At 40.1% G+C, this 21691-nt stretch overlaps 1 protein-coding gene across 1 annotated transcript; it reads right to left on the minus strand.

Moving 5' to 3' along the window:
- Positions 1 to 18134: 18134 nt before the first annotated feature.
- asip1 (agouti signaling protein 1) lies at positions 18135 to 21190 on the minus strand. Its single transcript, XM_073469173.1, has 3 exons — positions 21025 to 21190; positions 19630 to 19679; positions 18135 to 18299 (listed from the first exon to the last, which is right to left on the minus strand). The coding sequence occupies exons 1-3, from the start codon at positions 21188 to 21190 to the stop codon at positions 18135 to 18137; spliced, it is 381 nt and encodes a 126-aa protein (XP_073325274.1).
- Positions 21191 to 21691: the final 501 nt, after the last annotated feature.

Below are 21691 nucleotides of genomic sequence, written 5' to 3' on the forward strand. Positions count from 1 at the left end.
CTGATATTGCTCGTACATCAAAATGATACAAAGTCTACAACACTGACAAATATGAACGTTTCAGTGGTTTGCAGAAACGTTAACTGCCAACATTTGATCCTGGCAACAACAGAACAGCTGTGCAGTTTGTCTCTGTAACGTTGTTTTGTGACTGAAGTCGTTAATGACGTGTCCTCTGTGTTTTAGGTATTGTGGACTGCAGAGGAAGAGACAGACAGAGGAGGAGAGACAGAGAGCGAGAGAGAGAGAGAGCGCCGTAGACGAACAGAGAACTGGATCACAGCACAGGAAGGCCATCAAACAGCAGGGAGCCAGACACACACACACGCACACTCATCATTAAAAACACACATCGAGACAAACTTGACCCTTTGTCGGAGCCACAGGAAGATACTAAAACAGCAGGTTACTGCCAGAACACATCACAAACTGATGAGTTACACAGACACACACACACACACATGCAGGAGAATAAAACACACCGCGCTGGAGACTCGGCGCTGTGTCAGAGCCACAGGAAGACAGTAAAACAGCAGGCCGCCGTCAGAATGCATCCTAAAAGTGACGGATTTCACTCGCAGACGCTCTCGCTCACACAAACACACTGCTGAGATCTGCAGATGACGCGGCCACGCCTTTGGAAAAGCCCAAACGGGTCATTATCTGCTGCTTTACAGGACTTTTAACACCTCGACTGAGCAGGCAACATACTGAGGCACAGCTGGGCGGTGACTGGTGACTTTGTTGATGGAAACTTTTATGACATTAAAACTTAAAAAACAAGTATTATCACATGATATACTTTAAAACATATATTTTATTTTATTTTATTTGTGTGTTACATCGTTCCAGAATATTTCCAAATAATTTCCTGGAAAGAACAATGTCATGTAGTGGTGATTACAGGGGAGCTAGTTCAACTGACCTGCAAATAATAACATATAATAGCACAACAGATGAAGGCAAGGCAAGTTTATTTGTATAGCACAAGTCAGACACAAGGCAACTCAAAGTGCTTTACAGGCGCATAAGAATTACAGTAAATAAATACATTAAAACAAAACATTAAAACAAGTTAAGAAATAGAAAAACAGGCTAAAATAGAATAGGTTTCCTATGCCAGCTTCCTGGTTTTTGCTGGATTTACCTCCCATTGCTCTACTTGTCACTCATTGTCTACATGCAATCATCGTAATCCAACTGACTGTTCGGTTTATTTCTCGTACAGTGGCGGCTGGTGATAGTTTTTCTTAGACCTGAAGCAGGATTGAAAACAGCCACAGTGTCAAACTTTTCTGTAAAATGAAAAAAAAAATCAGTCACGCGGGGGAGGGGGGGGGGGACCGGCTCCTTGAAGAAAAGTCAGTCTTCATCCGTCTCCATGTCCAGCTGCTGCGCCCTCTGTTGACCATCTCTCAGTTAATCAGAAAAAAAACAAAAGCTTTTAACCTCCACATATTTGGCTCTCCTGCTCCAACCACACCTGCGACAGTCAACAGGTCTCTGAGACAGAATGACATAATAATCATAATCTGAAGCTTCTGAGGAAATTATTAGGAAATTAAGGAATGTGGAAAAGAAAGTGTTTACATTTAATACATCAAATTTCATGGTAGGCACCAAGTAATATATGAGAAAGTTCTTCAAAATGACCCCCAAATTAGAACATTTACCTCTAAATGTATTGAAATTAATGGCAACATATTTGATAATAATAATATTCTGGTATTTTTCCATTAATCTGCAAACAGCTGTTGTAATACATCTCTTAACTTCTACTCATCACGCCAGTTTAATGTCTTTAATGTTTACCATTTATGTCCAACTCAATCCAGGAATGTATTTATTAAATAATGTCGGGGTCATTTTAAATACATTTTGAGGTGAATATTGTTGCAATTTGGTGGCAATTTTAAGAAAATTCAAATAAGTTTCAGATTTCCTGAACCTTTAAAAGAAAGTTTTTACCCTACATCCTGAAAATAAACGTTAAGAACACATTTTATTATCGTCACAACACTGAATGTTGATGCGTGTGTGTAAACCAGGTCTAATGCAGTATAACAAATAAACAGAAAGAACGCGGTCCAAACAGAACAATGTTCCTAAAACTTGTTGTTTTATCATATTGTTCAGATGATGTCACCTCTAGTTATTAATAAAATCACATCATCATTTATCAGCAGCTCAGATTATAAAACAAACAGCCACAGTAGATTTTTTAAAAACTCTTTCAGTTCGTCCTGGAAACCCAAACGTGGAAAATAAAGTGATATAAACAAGTTTTATTAGCAATTACAAACACATGTTTCAAATGTTTCTCATCTTCCAGTTTTTTACCGATCCGTTTTTTTTACAAGGTTGGTTTGTTTCTCAATTTATTACTTACGTTTGAGTTTTTAGTGAGTTATGAATAAATAACACATGGTGTTTTTTTTAGTGTGCACGAATCCAACTGACCTCCAGAGGGTTCAAGTCAACAATAAAAATCAAAACTAAAAACTTGGAGTTATGAAGCTTTCATACAAATATTACAAACCTCGGATGAGTTGCATGAAGACTTCATCATGTTGAGCTCCGCGCAGCGATCTGTGAACCTGTTTGACCTCAAGAGAAGCTAAAGTCTGTCGTTTTTATTAACTGTTGTTATTATTTTCTATACTCATTATTCTATTTGTTACTATTATGAAGGTTGTAAAATTAAATTTGCTCACCACCACAGACATTTACTCTGAATTGGCAACATTAAAATGGCACAGGAAGATTAATTCTGGTGGTTTTTGAATGTTTCAGTCCATCAAAAAAAAAACATTCATGACATTTCTGTTGTTTTGAGGCAGCCGCTGGTTTTCAGTTCACTTGCATTACAAGTTAATGGAGGGTTAGGGTTAAATGTATATAACATATATGTATTTGTTTGTTTGTCTTTAAGTACATTATCGACCTGGCAGACCCGATGTTGATGATGATTTAAGGTCCACTTACTCGTGTTTTCCAAAGCTTTCTTGATGAAAAGTTGTGAGCTTCACACACAGAAATGTGAGTAATCTGCTGACGGTCGTCACACTGATGTGTCGTGGTTTTGTCCGGCCCGGTCGCCAGAATAAAATGTTGGCATTTATTTTTTTATGCAAACCACACATCCGTTCTCTCATCTGTACGTGTCATTGGACCATAGTGACTTTTCCACAATATGTGTCAATCACATTGTCATTGTTTATGAGCTGATGTTCATGTCTGTGGCATTACAGCTATGCAGGATGAGCCCCGGGCCAGAGACCACTGTTCAAGACTGCGTTTCAACATTTGTAAGCACGAAAACCACTGAATATTTTTTAATATATCAGGACAATTGCCTGCTGGTGTTTGTCAAGACAGAATCAGGTATTTTTAAACCAACACATGATCTTCTCCAAACCTTAACCAGGTGGTTTTTAATGCCAGCACAGCGTTGTCACAACATGCAAATTAAAAATGTAACCTAAAGAAACAAAGTTGCGATGTTTCAGTGGTTTGCAGAATCGTACGTTGCCGACATTTTATTCTGGTGATTGGGTTGTGTTTTATTTTGTGTGTTTTTTTAGAAAAAGTTTTCACAACAGCTCCTGCCAAAAGCTCCTGAAAGTACGGTTTCAAATCTGTATTTTTCATATAACGTTAAACACTGTGTCTAAATGTGCAAAAAATCAAAGTGAAAGTCAAGCAGAAGCATCGACAGGTATCATTTTGCTGACAGTGTCCTGCAAACACGAGCAAACAATCCCACAACTGTCTTAATAAGTAGATTTGTTCAACGGTCGGTGCACAGAAACACCCGACATCACCTTTTTTCCAGCCCCGACACCTTGAAACCCGTAAGAGCAGCACAATTACAGCAAGAAAATCTCTCATGTGAAATAACAAAACCTCAGAGTCGGAAAAAAATGCTTTTATTTCATGTATTGGGTGAAATTGTGAGAGTGAAGGCAGTATTTAAAGGTTTGAAGCCCTCAGTATGTTGCCGTCGTGTTGTCATTTCAGTCAAAGGAGGTCAAAACGGACAGAAAGAGATCTGATTCACTGCTGTTGATTGCTGTTGCTCACTTTATTTTCCTTCTTCCCTCCTGACCTCTCCCTCTCTTCTGTCTTAACTCATCTCTCACATTTTGTCATTGTTTCCTTCATCCTTCTCTTCCTCCACTTTTCCCTTTCATCCCCTTCTCTCTCTCTGCTGTCTCCCTTTGTTTTTTTTCCAACTTCTCTCTCCCGTCTCGTCCTTTTTCCCCCCTCTTCTTTCTTTTTTCTTCTTCTGGCTTTATCAAATGAATTTGTACAAATGCTTTCAAAATCAAGGAAGTAACCGAAATTGGGATTATCAAGATTAACTGTTCCAGAAGAAGTTAGCGGACGCCAGCACATAGTTGCATGGAAGTTAACAAAAAACAAGTTGCAGAAGAAGGAGAAGAAGGATCTGATTAGAAAAAATCAGTTGTAATCGTTCACTGATTTGTTCTTGGTTTTCGCCATATTTTATGTGTTATGAAGTTCACCGTTACATAAGCTTTTATTATTATACACTGTTCATCCTTGTATATACTTGTTATAATCCATGGATAATCAGCCATTAACAGCAGGTCTATCAGTTTATGTGAAGGTGAGCTACATACTACAAAAATCAACAAAGACGACTGGATCTGGTTAATAATGTTTCTCTTTACCCACATAAGGAGCTCAGGTTGAGGATTTTGCCTTCTTCAGAAGAAAATGTAGGCCTCCTCTCTTCCTCTTCCTCTTCTCACTCCTCTTCCTCCAATCCTTACGTTTCTCCTCCCTTTTCCTCCCCCCCTCCCCTCTCGTTCCTGTCTGATTTCTACATGCTGATGTTAAATAGTCTTTGCTGTTATTTTTATTGACTTGTGCGTATTGTGCGATGAAGGTGATGACGCCGACTCCTCTGTCTGCACTGGGAGGGTGCCAGAGGCCTTTACAACACATGTAAATAATCCAAAATAAAAGCTTGGAACTTGTGACCGTCGTCTGAAGTCTTTCAAATAAATGGAAATATTTTGTTTTGAGACTTTTATGCTTGAAAATATCTTCTCTATATCTCGTGAAACCTCTTTTATTTCCCTCACAGTCTACAGGAATGCATTTTCGCTTCAGGTTCGAGGTGATTTATTCGACGTTATGCAACACAATGAACGTTTATAACTCCTTCACAGTACACAAACATAGAAAATACAGTCATTTGTAAACATTGATTTGATTTGATTTGTTATCGCTGATCGTTAAAACAACTCAGAGCAGAGTTTCTAGCTGAATTCCTGATGAAAACACAGGATCTTGTGTCTCATTATTATCTTAATAATCACGTCTGACCAGCTCAGTGAGATCAGCTTAAAAACATGCAATCCTCCAGAAGGCCTTTTCTAAAAGCCAGAGGATAAATCTCCTGTCATATCTCATCTAAGCTTAGTTTGATGATAAGAAGGGTTTTGGAGCTTATAAACTGGCAAATCTGAAAGTAACTATCGCTATCTGAGTGGCAGCTGTTAGGTCTGAGCACCAAATACTGCCGAATTTGGAAAAACTCAAAGAAACTGAACTTGATATATTTCTGCCTCACAGCTGCTTCTACAGCACCTGAAGAAAAAAAGGAGATCAGAGACCTTAAAGGAACAATCAACTGAAAATCTATCATGATGGTGTTATCTCAAGCCAACAACGCTGCCAAACGGCCGACCGCAGTCGAGTCACCCCACTGGATATTTTTAAAGGCACCTGCAGACATTTCCAGCGGTTTTTACAGCAACCAAAACCAGCTGTTTTTCACGAGAAGTCAGACCATCTCCATCTATAAATCGTTGCAACCAAAACAGGTATTTTTAAGCTAAACCATGATGTTTTCCTAACCCTAACCCAGTGGTTTTTGTGTGTAAACCTAAACAGAACATAAGCACAGCCCAGGAGAGAAATAGAAAAATTCAACATAAAGAAACGTGCAGTTTTAACTTATTATGTCAATTTCTAAAAGGAACTAGAAAAATGTGACGTGAGAGAGGTCCACACGCCAGGCAGAGGCTGGTTTTGCAACAGCACAAGTGTGTAATCGGCTCATCCAAGCCATCCATGATCGTCTTCATGATCGTTAAACCTTGTTGTGTACTTACATTATGGCCACACGTCAGTATTTGACGACCTGGTAATGAGACTCGATAATCAACTGCCTTTCTCTAGAAAGGTCTACATCAGCTGTAATGGCTCCTGTTCCAGTTGTAATTTTAAAAAAAAGACAGAATCTTGATTAATTTTATCTCCCAGCTGCCAACACCAGCTGATCCAGACTGAAACACACTTTGTACAATTTGTTAAGACCAGTCATGACAGCAAAAACACTGACATCAGCAGAAATTATTAAATATGACATCACTCTGATGGGAACACTTCTGGATACCATCTACTCTGAGAATTAAAAAAACCTGTGGCTGCCTCGAGTTTGCCTCGAAATTGTCCTTGCAAATCTTTTATGCACATGGCTTTCAAAAATCAACCTGAACCCTCAGCCTCTGCGCCTGTAAACACTTTAGCTTTTGATCTACTTGATGTTTCGACATCTAAATTTGCTCCCTCAGAGCTTTTCAGATGTTCCCCTCTTTGATGATGTTGAAAAAAAGTCCTTGAAATTACGGCTTGGTGCCCTTATATACTTTAAGGTTCTTCATTGCAATAGTAGCCTGGTTTTCAGAAAGTGCTTCAAATCCGAGTCAGGATCTGACCCCGTGACCTCGACACCTGTACACGCTTACAGCTGATCCACTCATTTTTTCCACCTTTTATCTGCATGTTATCTTTCAAGCTGGGAAGCACATGGTTTTCATAACCTGCACACATTGTGTAGCTTATTAAAGCCCCGGTGATTAACGGTTTTAAAACTTGCTCTACTGGTCTTTTTATCTCTGGCCAGTAGCTTTAACTTTAAACCCAAAATATATAGCAAGATGTAAGGTTAAATTTTGTCTTAATATCAGGGTCTAACGCTTCATCCAACACAGCAAATCCACCAGTTCACCAAACAGAAGTTTGGAGAGAATTGGACTCAGTAGTTGAAGGCGCGAAGGTGGGATGAAATTGCTCTTTAAGTGGGCAATTTACTTAAAACAACATATTTTCTCACTTGTCTCGAATGGTTTCCAGCCTTGGAGGTAATTTTCTTCTTACAGGGTTTCCAGTGTCAAATCTTGGTCAAGGTTGGACAAAGAAGGGGCTTCTTTTGAACAAAAGATGTGAAAAATGTAAAAGAAAAAGTGAAAGTTTCAAAAGCATAATCTAAAAACCAGAGACTTTGAGAAACTTTAAAGAGGTTGTATTAGAGAAACATGGTGTCAGAGGAAGAATGTCTTTCAACTACACTTGGGAGTAATTTTTTATGCTTTTCTACTGTTGTATTTTTTGTGCTTTTCACCCTAAATCAACCTTCACTTTGAGGCTCGATTCCTTTTATTCTCTGAAGAAGGAAATAGTTTGCAAATCCATGTGTGCGCTGCCACAAGTTTGTGGGCGCATATTACAAATCACACAGCACAGTTTATGAACTGTGCACACAGATATGAAAAACCATGAGCAGAGTTACGCAACTTTTTTTTCCAGCTGACCCGAGCTGGTTTCAAATGCTGCAGAATTTAAAAAACCTCTTCACTGGATATTACTGACATCAGTCAACTTGTATTTTTCATTTTCACACGCAAAGTTATTGTGATCAATCCTCAGACGTCATTTTATCAAAGGCCTTAGAACTTTATCATCTTTGACATCAGCAGCACGAAGGATTAATATTATCCCCGCCACTCCCATTTCTCACGGGTGAATCAGGTGTTAAGTTATTGGTCATGGACATTATAAAGATGGGGAGAGCTAAAGACTTCCAGCAAACTGCATCAATTTATCACTAATATCGTGTCAACAGCAGCTTGAGCAGCACGGAGACACACAGGTGAGCTGCAGGCTTTAAGCTGAGATCTGGACCGGGTTCAGCTGCTCTTTACTAACCTGTTCCTAACTGCTAAGTTGGTCTTAGTTAAGGACAGTCTTCAGAACTGACTTTACATTTACGGCTAAAATCAACCAAACTAGTCTCAGTTACGCCTGATGTTAGTGGTGCCCGTCCATGTGACGGCCCACGCAATTATGGTTATTGCCGAGCAGCAGCATGCGTTACTAGCAGCAAAAGGTGACAATGAATACAAACAGAGTAGAGAAGAGAGTTGCTGATTCATGGTTGCATGTAGCTTCTACGCAGAGTCGACACCGTAATCTATACAAGTGGCCTACACCGTAGCGAGCATTTGCTGAGCCAGCTGAACTTTCCCCTTTTAAACACACCGACCCCTTTGGCTCACAGTTGTGTCTCCGAGCATGAACAACTTGGTTACGGGAAGCCGGCGTTTGCCACCGGGCTGCTTGTGGAGGGGCAGCTCGCCCTTCGACACCCAGCCTGTCCGCTCTCTATAACACAGAGACCCTCCGGCAGTGAAAAGCAACTCCGGAGGAAGAAACCCAAGAAGAGCAGCTTTCTGAAACGCTGTCTGAGACAAATTCTCGATTATTTATCCCTTCTTGTAAGTTCAGCAGATGTTACGGGGTACATGAAGTGAGTTTCTCTGTGATTATATGCCTTGTTCACAGTGGATCAGCTGCACAGATACATGCTACCGTAGTAAAACCCAAACCTTTGCCCTTGACTGCAGGGGATCATCCCTCTACCTATATTACAACTCTTTTTTACTATGAAACCGTTTGTATACAGCCTTACCGTAGTATTTTTTATTTTTTCCCGCTTTGATGCTTTTGAACTTAGGAACCACTGCAGCCTCAGCCTCTTTAACTGTTTGCACCTGCTGTTCTTCACAGCGAGTGGGCGACCCATTCCACCTTTTTCATGGCAGCTCAGATCAGATAACCTAAATATGACAAAGATGTTACAGTCATGGTCTGACGACTACCAGCTGCGTGGTATAAAGTCCAGAATGTTGGTACAAGTTTATACTTTCATGCACCGGAGACAACTTTGCACGGTGGATTGGTGGAAAGGGGACATATCTTTCCAGAGATCTTGAAACAGTGACAGTACATCTTGAAACAGTGACTTCTCATGCACCTTCATCTCTAAACATGCAGCGCTTGTGAATGATCATTATCAAAGTCCAGCTGGGACAATTTGTTTTGCATGATTTGTTGAATTTGGCAGATTTTATGTGGGACTTAGTCACAGTCAACAGACTGACAAACCATTGATCTGAAACAGCTCGTCAGCTGATTGTGCGTGATCATGAAGGCTTAAGGATAAATCCACATTCGAGTCATCTCCAGACATATTACATATTGAAAATGTCCTGTACAGTAGATTAAAGGAAGAGGTCACTTTTCTCTTACCCGTAGTGCTAATTTGTCCATCTAGATTGTGTTGGTGTGCATTGCCGAGTTTTGAGATGTGTGACTTCTCTTGCATATAATCGAGCTCGGTGCTCATAGTACCAAAATAATGCATTAAAAAAACTTGCCCTGACCTCGACCCGGTTAGTCAGGCTAATCCACAGACCTCGTTGAGAGCAAATTTCACGTAGGAGCTATTTTTATTTCGACCCCAGTACACCTGCCAACCATATCCAGTGTGCGTCTACTCAAGAGCTAGATAGTGAAGGCAAAGATGGCTCCTGACCATATGTAGTGAACTTATTATTTTTAAATATAATGACCCAAATGTCATGATTTGGATTTTGTGTTGAGTTTTCTGTGCCTTGTTTTGGAAGACTCTGGTCTTCTCTCTGCTCGCTGCCAGATTGTTTCTGCTCATCCTTGTGATATATGGCTACGCTGCCAGTGCTACTATTTGTGACAGACTCCTGTGCTCCAGCTCCTCCTGCACCTCTGCCACCTGCCTTAACCCAACTGTGGATTCTCCGAGTCTCACTCACCCTAAGCCTCAGCCTGCACCATCGTGAGCCCCAGCTGCTCCACCTGCTGAGCCACCAGCCTGAGCCTTCCTCCACTGCCCCACTACCTGAGCTACCTAATAAATTCCTTTCAACTTTTTCCCTGTCTCAAACCGTAACACCAAAACCCACAAAAACCACAAATTTACACTGCAAACTTGTGTAATTAGACCAAGCAATGCCCATGCTCATAACACAAAACAACAATGGGCATGCACAAACTGTGGTGCTGATGACATCATCGTGTCAAACCTTCATTTAACATGTCAACATGGATACACAAAAAAAGGGAGTTTATGAAAAATCTGTAGGCTACTCAAGAAAGCTGAAAACTTTCGCTTTTGCAGAACTCCCTTCTATGGAAAAGGGCTTTTTTTGTAGTCGCTGAGTGACCCTGGAGTGTCCTTCTGGCCATACTCTCAGAGTGCTTGTAATCTTTTATTTTCACTTCCAAAAATGCACTGGAACCTGGCAAACACGTGGATTTCAAAACTTGAAAACATTTTATATGGTTTATTAGTCTCTCAGGCATTAATGGTTTAAATTTTAGTCTCTGGCCTTGTGTTCCTTTTTATCTCTGGCTGCTGGCTTTCCTCGTTAATTGAAAACATGAGTTTCAGTGTCAGAGATATGTATCTGCATATCAGATGTTTTGATCAAACATCATCCACCAGTTTAAACAACAGTAAGTCTGGAGAATAATCTGAGCATGTGCAACAATTAACCTGATCCATGCGTATCAGGCAATAATCATTTCTTTTATGAGCTCTACAAACTTTTTTCATCTGGATTACACCTAATAAACTCTCCGTCATTGGCAGAATGATCCTGGAGGGAGGTGCCGGTTTCAGACCCATTAAATGTAAAAATGAATCAAGCATAAAACATAAAACTACCCGCTGCTTTCATATATATACATGTGGATCTGTGCAACCTTTCAAAGAACAGTTGAAGTTTAGTCTTGTGTATTTGTTCAAATGGTTTGAGTACATGATACTGCAAAGATGAGTTTGCTCCATACATGCAATAGTAAAACTTCCTTCCCCAAAGTCTGCTCATCCTCCATCTTCCAGAATCATGAGTAAACAGTCAGTAAGGTCACTTCCTTTCCTTTGTCTGATTTACGTTATACCAAAGCTATCTCACCTCTCACCCAAGGAGCCATTCATTGATTACTATCAGCCTTTGTCAGTCCAATCAGTTCATTCTCTTCATGCAGGTCCCTTTCCACGCAAGTCAGCTCCAACTTCAACAAAGGGCCTCTTGTCTGGAGCTCAGAACGTCGGGAAATGAAATACTGGAAATGTTGAACGTGACCATATTTTTCAATTTACTGCTTAAATTAGAACGAATGCGTTCCTCGCAGTGGGCCAATTTCAATATCTCCGGTACCTGATAAATGTTCAACTCGACAGAAAATGACTTTCAGAAACACACAGACTCCTGGTGCTGCACTTTATGAGACATTTCACTTGATATTGTGGGTCGAGCTGCTCTCCTACATCTTCTGTGAAGTGTCATCATTAGCGACTTTTATTTGAGGCAGACTTTGACTGAGGCAAAGAGAAACAACTTAATCCACAATATTTTCTCACTTATGAGTAAATGGGGTAGAGGAGGGTCGTGTCTGACATCAGCACAGAGAGGTTTTGAACATTCACAGCTACAAATAATTGGCTCAGGGAGATCATCGAAAAATATGATACTGAAACTGAGAAAGTGAAACGCACACGGTCCAACTTGTCAATGTCATGTTTTGCTTCGCCTAGGCATGAAAACTAAATGAAGCTCAGCGTAAGTTCAATCAATCAATCAGGAAGCCAATCACATCTCTGCTGTCACACTTTAAACCAGCTCTCCCCTCTGCTGTCAGCTGTCATTTCAGGCATTCATGCAACCCTCCTCCGCCCCAATCCTCCAGCTCTTCATCCAGTGGCTCGGTTCAGCTCACCAGAATCAACTCTTCCTCCTCCGTCACCACCACCACTACCAGTGTCTCAACTCATCAGGGAGGTTTCCTATTCACCTCCCCAAATATTACTTCATCACGATGGAGTCCGACCGCCAAAAGACTTTCTCATTCTCTTTGTACACACGGCAATAAATCTTCATGTTCACTCAAATAAATTACGAGTCTCTCCTGATTGAAATGTTCTCATCCAATGGTCAAGTTAGCAATAATAAATCTTGCTGATTTCAGGATGTAAGGTTCGGTTTAGGCACCAAAACTTCTTGGTTAGGTTTAGAAATAACTATCTACTATCTCTGTGCTTTTTGTTGTTTGTTTTTGCTACAATCACAGCTGGAAATGTTCCAGCATTTTGGTAAAAATATCCAACTTCTAACTTCTTCCCTACGCAGACTTTTTTGCTCTTTATGCCACGTCATGCTGTCCTCTAGTGAATCAGTGGATCTTTAACATATTTGACACTGCACACTCACTCTCTCACACTCCCTGACTAAACTTCTGCTAACCCTCATGTGTTATTACTTCAGCAAAATGTCATCAAATCATAATTGAGATTTAGAGCTTTGCCTCTCATGCAATTAGATCCGACACTGGGAAATATTGTTCAAATTATTCTGAGAGGAATGACTGTGCGCCATTTGTGTCCCATGACGCTTGAACACATCTTCACCTCTTACTCTCGACATGGATTCTTGCTTGTTCTTGGAAAACGATCCCAGGATTAGACCCTCCGGTTCGACTCTTCCCTCTCAAACAGATATCTTCCTTGAAAAACAAGCTGCTTTTTATTACTGCTTTGGGAGAGCAGATGTTCCCTCATAGGGGCGTTAATGTTCGTTTCTGACTGCTCTTGCGTCAGAGGAGTAAGCTTTGAAGTGATGGTTTGGGTCTATTGATGTGGGGTTGTATGAGGTACTTATCCCCTGGTCAGTGTGTTACCTGCAGTAGATGACCGTCATCTCTCCCACCTGTGTGGAGAAGCAGAGCATTGTACTGCTATATTACGTATTTTAGCCACCTAAAAGAAGGCACACCTTTATATATCCGTCTAAGTGTGCCGCTATGTTTTGAACATTTTGGGTGCTTTACATTGCCATTTGCTTTTTTGCTTTGAACAGTAGCCAGCCTGCTAGTTGTAGCCATGTTGCTAACGCTGTCTTTGTGACAGTGGTGTCAACCAGTAGGCCATTTGAGGGGGGATGAGGGGGGATGCCATCCCCCTTGTCAGCAAAATTACCAAAAAGCATCCCCCTTGTTAACCTGCCATCACTCTCCACCCCCTAGTAGCAGAAAGTGTGTTACAAATCACAAGCGGCCGCGATCAGCTCCGGCGCACAGTGGAGTCAAGCTGTGCACGGCTGCTTTGCGTACCATTAGTGAGGTAGCTGTTACATTTCCTGACACCAGCTGTTTTATCCCCCATTGAAGCGCACTCTGCTGGACAAACTATTTCATTACACCAATTTTAAATTACCCCAAGCATGTTTTTCTCCATTATAGTTTTTAAATATAAGGTTTTTATATCGATGCATATCGGACAATATATACACCGATACCTATATATCTGTGAGAGGCTAATATTGGCCGATAAATCAGTCGGGCTCTACTATTTTGCACAATGTTCATTTTGTGTCCTTCAAGGAATTTAGATGGTAAAAAACTCCAAGCGGTCATGTAACTTAAAATGACCCTGCTTGTAGTGAATTGTGAGAAACATGAGAAAACCCTGCCTGAATAAACTCAGTCCACTGCATACAATTTAAAGGTGTATTTACTCATTACTTTAATACAGTTATAAAAAGACAATTGTAGTAGGGAGAGAAGGAAGATAACTGGATAAAATGGAGTTGTAGAATTAGAAATGTCACAGTTATGGTTAAGGCGTCCTGCAACAATGTCCTTTGGGAGGTGTACATACGTGTGTCGGGGCAGGGTGGTGCTCCCATTGAGCCATCCCCCCTGTTAAAAATTAACAAATCACCTACTGGTGCCAACAGTAATAGAAACACTATAGGAGGAGTTGAGAAAGTCTATTTCCGCTTTAATAGTTTTGAATAAAAGACCCTGAGATGATTCTGTGTCACCTGCCCTCTGTCAGTATTTCAGCATCGTCCATCCATCCCCTCCAGAACTCAGTCTGTCTTCCAGCTGTCAGTGATAATCCTTTTTCCTATATCCCACTTCTTTCCAAACCAGATGCCGTTAAGCCCACTTCAGGAGGAACCGGAGGAATGTTTCAACGCCGCCAATAAAGTCGATCTGAGTCAGGTAACGGGGTGAATCCTTTTAAAAATGTGGCAACCAGAACAGAAATGTGGGGGAAAAAAACACCTGAGTGAGCTGTTTCTTTCTATGACGCTGTCTTTTGGTCGGGTAACTTTTCAAATTACAAAACCATTACTGGAAATTCTGAATTCACATTAATCTGTTCGTTATAGATAATATTTTGTCTGTTTTTATTTTGTATTTTTTTTGTCAGTTTGGGTGGATTTTGAGCCGTTATTGGGCCCGAAACACATCAAACCAATCTGGCAACAACGATAGTAGGATCAAACTGCCGCTATGAATCGGACTGACTGTCAATAATTGAATATTACAACATTGAAGAAAACTAGAAGATTCCTAGGTTTGAGGAAGGGTCTCTTGCATACTCTGCATTGAAATGTTGACATTTACACACAAAGAGTTTCGACCTTTTGGTCAGAGGCGTGTTTTTGGAGCCTGAAACCAACAATCAGACGAACGTTTCTGCCAAAATAAATTACTGAATGTCACAACAGCAGACCATCTGTTTACTATCAGGACTATAGGTTCTCATAGAGGAAAACAATGGTGCGTGCAAAAAGTTCTAATATTGGCAATGCGTATGATTCACAGGGATTTAAAAAAAAAGGGCTTTAATTTTTATACATCCACAAAAAGAGGCCTGAACCCAGCAGCCAGGAAACAATGTCGACCAGGCGCCGTCTTACACAATGAGACTGTTCAGAAGACAAAGGACACATCTCATTCTGGACTGTGATTGGTCACAGTAACATCGTGATGATGCCATTTTACATATGACACAAGATGATTTATCGATGATTGACTGCTCAGCTACTTCTGCAACTCCCTCAGCTCATGTGAATTCAAATACTGAAATGTGTTGACAACCTAATCTAAATAAAAAGTAGAGAACAGAGAAGACTGAAAACCAAAAGTACAGTGGAGTGTGATCCAGTTGTTGGCATCAAATGAAGACTATAAGACACGCAAATGGACAAATTATTACCATTTTAATGCAAAGTTTTATTCAGCAAACCTGCATGCATCTGCAGAATCAAACAATGAAGCAGATTTATGGACAAGTTTGACCAACAACCCCGTTAAAATACAATAAAAGCGAGGAACAAAATAGCTGCGATAAACAAAGAAAACAGGCAGGACAGCACTGACAAAGTAATATTATTTCAGTCTAATTAAATTACTAATAATCCAAACAAATATTTCATCAACAGACTAAAATCAAACCTAAACATTTCTTTTAAGCCAACTTTTTCCCTTTGACTGACTTTACAAAAAGTCCTTTCTAAAGGTGCTTTTTGTTATAACTTAAATAAACGGTTCACAAACCCTTTTTGAACATTCATTTTTATAAAGGCATTCAAACCTTTTTTCTGCATTTAAAGTCTTTACATTCATTTCAAAATAGTGCATTCAGCCTCTCATTCAACTACTAGTTGACTAGTCGACTAGTTGTTGAGGGAGGAGAGATTTATTTTTTCCTCGCATGGTCCAACACACCAAACTGACATCGAGTGCTGCGTCGCCAAAAGGCACTTGAACACTAACAGCCGGCATCCAATAGCAAAAGATTGTCATGATAAAGCAACATTTGCCTCAGTTTCACCCCACTTTCACCAATATAAAGCCACTTCTAATCAGGAATATGTCTGATAAAAAGTTGCATTGAATTGGCGAAATCAGGGATCAAGAGGCTCTCCTTTACTTTTTACGTTTTTTCTTCTCGCACACTGATTTGCTCAGCTTAACAGCCAATCAGATTGATCTCTCTCATCAGCGGGCCAACTAGTGCAAATGCTGTGGGACATAATGCTCACCGGCCCGCCCCAACATTGGACGACAGCTGTCCGTCGGCCTGGTGTGCGGGATCATACTTTTCCAGTCCAACCTGCTGACACTCCAATGTAAAAAAAACAAAAAACATTAACATCATCATCATATTTTTCATTGTTGTTCTCCAAAGGGATTGTAAGAATTTATGTCTTCATCATAGAAATGACTTACTGGAAATGAAAGCCTGAAGGACCCAGGAAATATGTTTGGTATCTGCAGTCAGGCAGTGATTTAAAACTTAGAGAGCCGAGTTCAACTTATTCTCCTCAGTAACAAACACAGATGATAACAGTTACAGGACTGGTTACACAAGATAATAAATGGAAAGGTAAAACTAAAATGCTTCTGGAGGAACTTCAGACTCACTCTAGACGTGCCTCTTATTTGATTAACATTTGCAAACAACCACAGTGCCAGTTGTTTTGGGACATAACTGCACTGCAGTGAACGCTGCCCGGCCAAAAAACAAGTCACACACTATGATATTTTGTTGGACCGCCTTTAGCTTTGATTACGGCGCACATCGGCTGTGGCATCGTTTTTATAAGCTTATGCAATTTCACAACATTTACTTCCATCAAGAGTTGCATCAATTTTTCGCCAAGATCATGTATTGATGATGGGAGAGTCGGGCCGCTGCGTAAAGTCTCCTCCAGCACATCTCAAAGATTCTCAATGGGGTTAAGGTCTGGACTCTATGGTGGCCAGTCCATGTGTGAAAATTAAGTCTCATGCTCCCTGAACCATTCTTTCACAATCTGAGCCCGATGAATTGTGGCATTGTCATCTTGGAATATGAAGAAAAAATCCATTGATGGAAAAACCTGGTCATTCATTAAAATCCAGGTAGTCAACTAACCTCACATAATGTTGCTGAACCTAGACCTGACCAACTGAATCAAACCCGGATCATCACACTGCCCCCACAGGCTTGTATGGTAGGCACTAGGCATCACTTCATCTGCCTCTCTTCTTACTCCGATGGGCCCATCACTCTGGAACAGACACATCTTTATGTTCCCTAGCAGATTGAAGCCTTTTCTCAGATTAGCTTCACTGATAAGTGGTTTAAGGCTACACAGCTGTTTAGTCCCAATCCCATTGCATTATCTTCACATTGTACGTGGAAAGGTTTTTTATCCGACCACATTTCTTCGTCGAAGATGATGGTTCACTTCTTCCAGGTTTTAATAATATGTTGGACAGTTCTTAACCCAATTTTAGTAGTTTCAGCCTCTCCTTTGTTGTTTTCTTTGCTTGATGCAGGCCAATAATTTGATCCTCTTTCTTTTCCACGACCACAGGATATGTCCTCCGACATGATTGTTTAAGAAATGAGAAGCTACTCACTACATCAGTTAGGGTTTAATAACTTGTTGCCAGCTAAAACATATTAATAACTGCAGTAATTATCCAATGGAAGGCTCATGTTTGCTTAGTTAAATCCAGGTGGTGACTTTTTTTTTTGGCCAGGCAGTGATTTATAGTATTTCTCAGTTACGAGCCAATTAACTTGGAAGTAATAAAGTATTTATAAACGCAGTAAAACATTGCTTTTGGTCTTTTTCAGTCAACAGATAATATTATAAATAAAAAAAAGGTGCAGAGAAGGTGCTTCCTGGACTAAAAGATAGATTACATGAAATGCTCTAAATAAAAGCAATAACATTGTTATTACAACAATTTTACTAGGCTTCATGGGCTTGATGCCCATTGTAAATAAAGTTTGAGTAAAACAATGTGTAAAAATAAAGCATTATATAGAATTATTTGTGCATATATATATATATATCCTATTAATGCATGCTTGAAGCTCAAAGTAAAATAAAAACTTATTATAAATCATCATTGCAGTGCTTCGGTATAAGCAGTACACCCTGTAAGGTTTTAGGAAAGTTCATTGTGGTGCAGTCCTCTGTGATAAAGTGCTTTCATGCAGTGAATTTTGGGGTAAAGTTACAAAACCGAGGACTCAAAGTGATTCACTTCTCAGTGTTCACTTCAAGCGGTTTGCTTTTAGCGTGAAGTGTTTTTTAAATGGGTCTGATAGCTTGGAGCTGGGACGGGCTGCAACTGGATGTTCAGCAGCGAGGGTTGCCCATTCGGCAGTAACAGACAGTTCTGAAGAGCCGACACTTGCAGAAGGCGCAGAAATCACAGCACACGTTGCCCGGAGATTTACAGCTTCCCCCCACGGGAATGCAGTTAGCGGGAGGAGGAGGGCGCTTCTTCACACCAAATTTGTTCTAAGGGAAAAAGGCGAGAGAGACATGAGATCATACTGTTGGAAGAGTATGCTGCTCTTGGAACAGCAAGCAAAATATGGTAAATCAGAGAAAGATAGAGGGTATAAATTTACCTGCAGTGTGTGGCGTTAAAGAATAAGAATTATTAATGTGTTGTAAGTGGAAGTTCTGGTACAGCTGGATTGTGAAAGAAAAAGGAGATATGTTTCGAGTATATGAGTTCTTTTCTTGGCTTCGGTAACAATATGTGTGACAAGATAATCACAGCTTAAATTGGTCCACTTAAATTATTCCAAGCTTGTCTGTGATCAGGACCATGAGAAGCAGCTGAATGTTTGGGCAAAGCTAGAAAGTAAGTAAGTTTTGAGTTAAAATTAAATTGTCACACAAGAAACAGAACATTCATCAGCCCGTTCTCACTCCTATCATGTTACACACGGCAGCCTGGACAGAGTCAGAAAGTTAAAGGAGGCAATATGTGAGAATTTAATTGGAAAGTGTTCAAAAATCCACTAATATTATCAACAGAATGTGGAGAAATGATATTATGATGTCTATGTATTGTGTTGCAGAGATATCTACTGAGGTTAGCATGCTAACCAGCTAGCCCTAGCCCGTGCCAGTCCACACACAGCACCCACAACACTCCCTGGGCTCCCAGTCCGCACTGCTAACTGCATGCTAACTGGGCTAACTAGGCAATGGCAGCAAGATTAAGCAGCAGTTAGCAGCTAATCTGTTGATATTCATATGAGAATGAATTTGATAGGTGGCTACTTCTTACATATTGCACCTTTAACCTACATAAATGATGTAACTGACTGACTGTCACTGGCATTACGTGACGCCAGTGACGTCACTTTCGTATCAAAAGACTGAATGTGGTTATTTTAACTGTGCACTATGATCTTTGCCTAACCCTAACCAAATACTTTTTCCAGTCTAAACATTTTTACAGTGTTAATAACAGTCCAAAAGTCATAATATGTCTTAATATGTGAACTGTTTGTCAGCACGCTTTATTTTGAAAGTCTAACCGGATGTTGTATATTATGTGTTCTTGTCATCCTGACCGCGGAGCCTTTATTTTGAAAGTCTAACATGGACATTGCATATCACATATTATTCCTAACTTGACTGCAGAGACCTTCGCATATAAAAAGTGACACTATAGAAGCAGGCAGAGCATCACTGACCAAACTGCCTTATTTGACGAGTTGTGAGTGAGAACGCGTTGGATATACTCGTACTATGTATCATCTAATTTATTTCCCAGCAGGATTTCTGAATAAATCATCTTCACACATGGTCAAAACCTCTTTTGTCATACCTTTTTCTGTTTCTTCGATTTCTTGTTCTTCTTTTCTGCTTTAGGCAACTCTGAAAGAGAACATTTGAAAATAAAGATGCCTCTGGAACAAATCTGTAAAAATCCATGGTACTGATAAATGGCAGATAATTAATGGTGATGATTATAAATAACAAACTGTATTAATAAATTACCTTTCAAAGCACAGTCGCTAAGTGCTTTACAGAACCAAATAAAACACAAAGCCAATAAAACAAGCTCAAAACAATAAAAACTGGAAACAGAACACACAAGAGTAAAACAGGATGTCATAAAGCAAATAAAATCAACAAAAAGCTGAGCTAAGTGATTTAAAAGATAAGACAAGACTTTGCAGCTCTGATCTCCTGAGGCAGATTATTCCCTGACCGCAAACCCTCGATCACCTTTCTGTATTAGTCTAAACCTCAACAAGAAATAATGCATGTGAAGATCTTCAAGGAGTGGGAATGGACACGGCAATAAAAATCTGTTAAATAATTATTCTTGAGTGTTAGATGAGCTGGAGGCGGGAGGCAGATCTTTAACTGATGCCAGAGAGCGAGGAATTATTGTAGGTTCACTGGCAGTGACGGCATGAATAACAGTCTCCAGATGTTTGTCAGAGCTGAGCTTTTAGTCAGAAGTGACACTGAGATTGACACTGAGATGCAGAGAGTTATTGAATGACCCAGAACCAAGGCTATTAGATATTTTTATATTTGCACAATCTTGTCCTTGAATCATATTTCCTCCAGATATCCAGATATCCTCCTACAAGCCTGTCAAGGAGGGCAAGCATCGAGTCTCACAAAGACATGCTAAGAGACTGACTTCGTATCGGTAATCAACCTGGCAACCTTTCTTTTAGCTGAATGTCAAAATCCCTCTAGACTGATTGCAGTGGATTCAGATCACCTGTTGCAGAAACTTAACAAACTTTGAGTACAAAACATCAAGATGTTTCTTTCAGTTTGTTGCAGTTTTGCTGTAAAAGCCTGTTACTTCTTTGTAGAAAGAAGTAAGCAGAGAAAGTCACCAGACTCCCTTTAAAAAAACGCAGAATTTTGAAACTTTTGCATTCAGAGAAATGTTTTAAACTTTGTGAAACGCTGTCTACAACATATTCTTAACTTTTTGGGGCTACTCATTCATTCGGCAAATGTTATACATGAATATATTTCTTTCTCTGTGGAAAAAAAAGTTTCAGTTTGTTCTATGCTGTAGGTGCATATTCGCATGTAGAGCAGGGAGGTGAGATCTGATCAGTCAAAACGCCTTGACAGGAACATTATGAATGCAACATTCTGAAAAAATATAAATGAAAATTGGAGATATTCAAACTACCATTCAATCTGGAATGTGACTCTACAAAGAAAGTGGAACTTGCAAACTTACCTACAATAATTACAGGAGGTGTGCCTGTCTCAAGATTTTGAGACAGAGCACTGGATACAACGACCCGGTTGCTCGAGAGCCCCTCATCCGGGACCATGTGAGCCGAGCTGAGGACGTACTCCGTCACGGCGAGCACAAAACAGCCAAACAACAGGAAGGCCTGCATCTTTCCCTGGAACAAAAGTAACAACAATAGATGCTAAGAGTTAAAGGCATGAAGCTGAATTCTCCTAATGGGAATTCAAAGAAGTAAATTTAAAGTATATGAACTTTTATGAAATCAGCAAGATCACATCAGATTACATGTAGCTTCCCCTGGAGCCACAAAAGGCTTTATACTACTTTTTTTCACATGTGGTAATACTCCTCGTGACCTGTCACACTTTAATGTGTAAAATTATTTTCATATGGGTTTTTTAATGTGAAAATTTCAATTAGTTTCAACGTATTTTTTCTGCCTGTCTCGCACTCTCTGATCTGAAGCGGACGAGGCACAACAGTACAGCAGGCTACACGCCGAACAGAGAAAAGTTCGAGAAAGTGTCGGGAGAAATACAGGAGAATTGTGACAGCGGGAGGAACACCGGCAGAGGGCAATCAAAAACGGGACTCTCCCTCCAGCTTTCAACTGGTGTCCCATTAAGAGCTGGATATTCACTTCAGTGAA

Source organism: Pagrus major, chromosome 6 (genome assembly GCF_040436345.1).
Source record: "Pagrus major chromosome 6, Pma_NU_1.0".
NCBI classification, from domain to species: domain Eukaryota; kingdom Metazoa; phylum Chordata; class Actinopteri; order Spariformes; family Sparidae; genus Pagrus; species Pagrus major.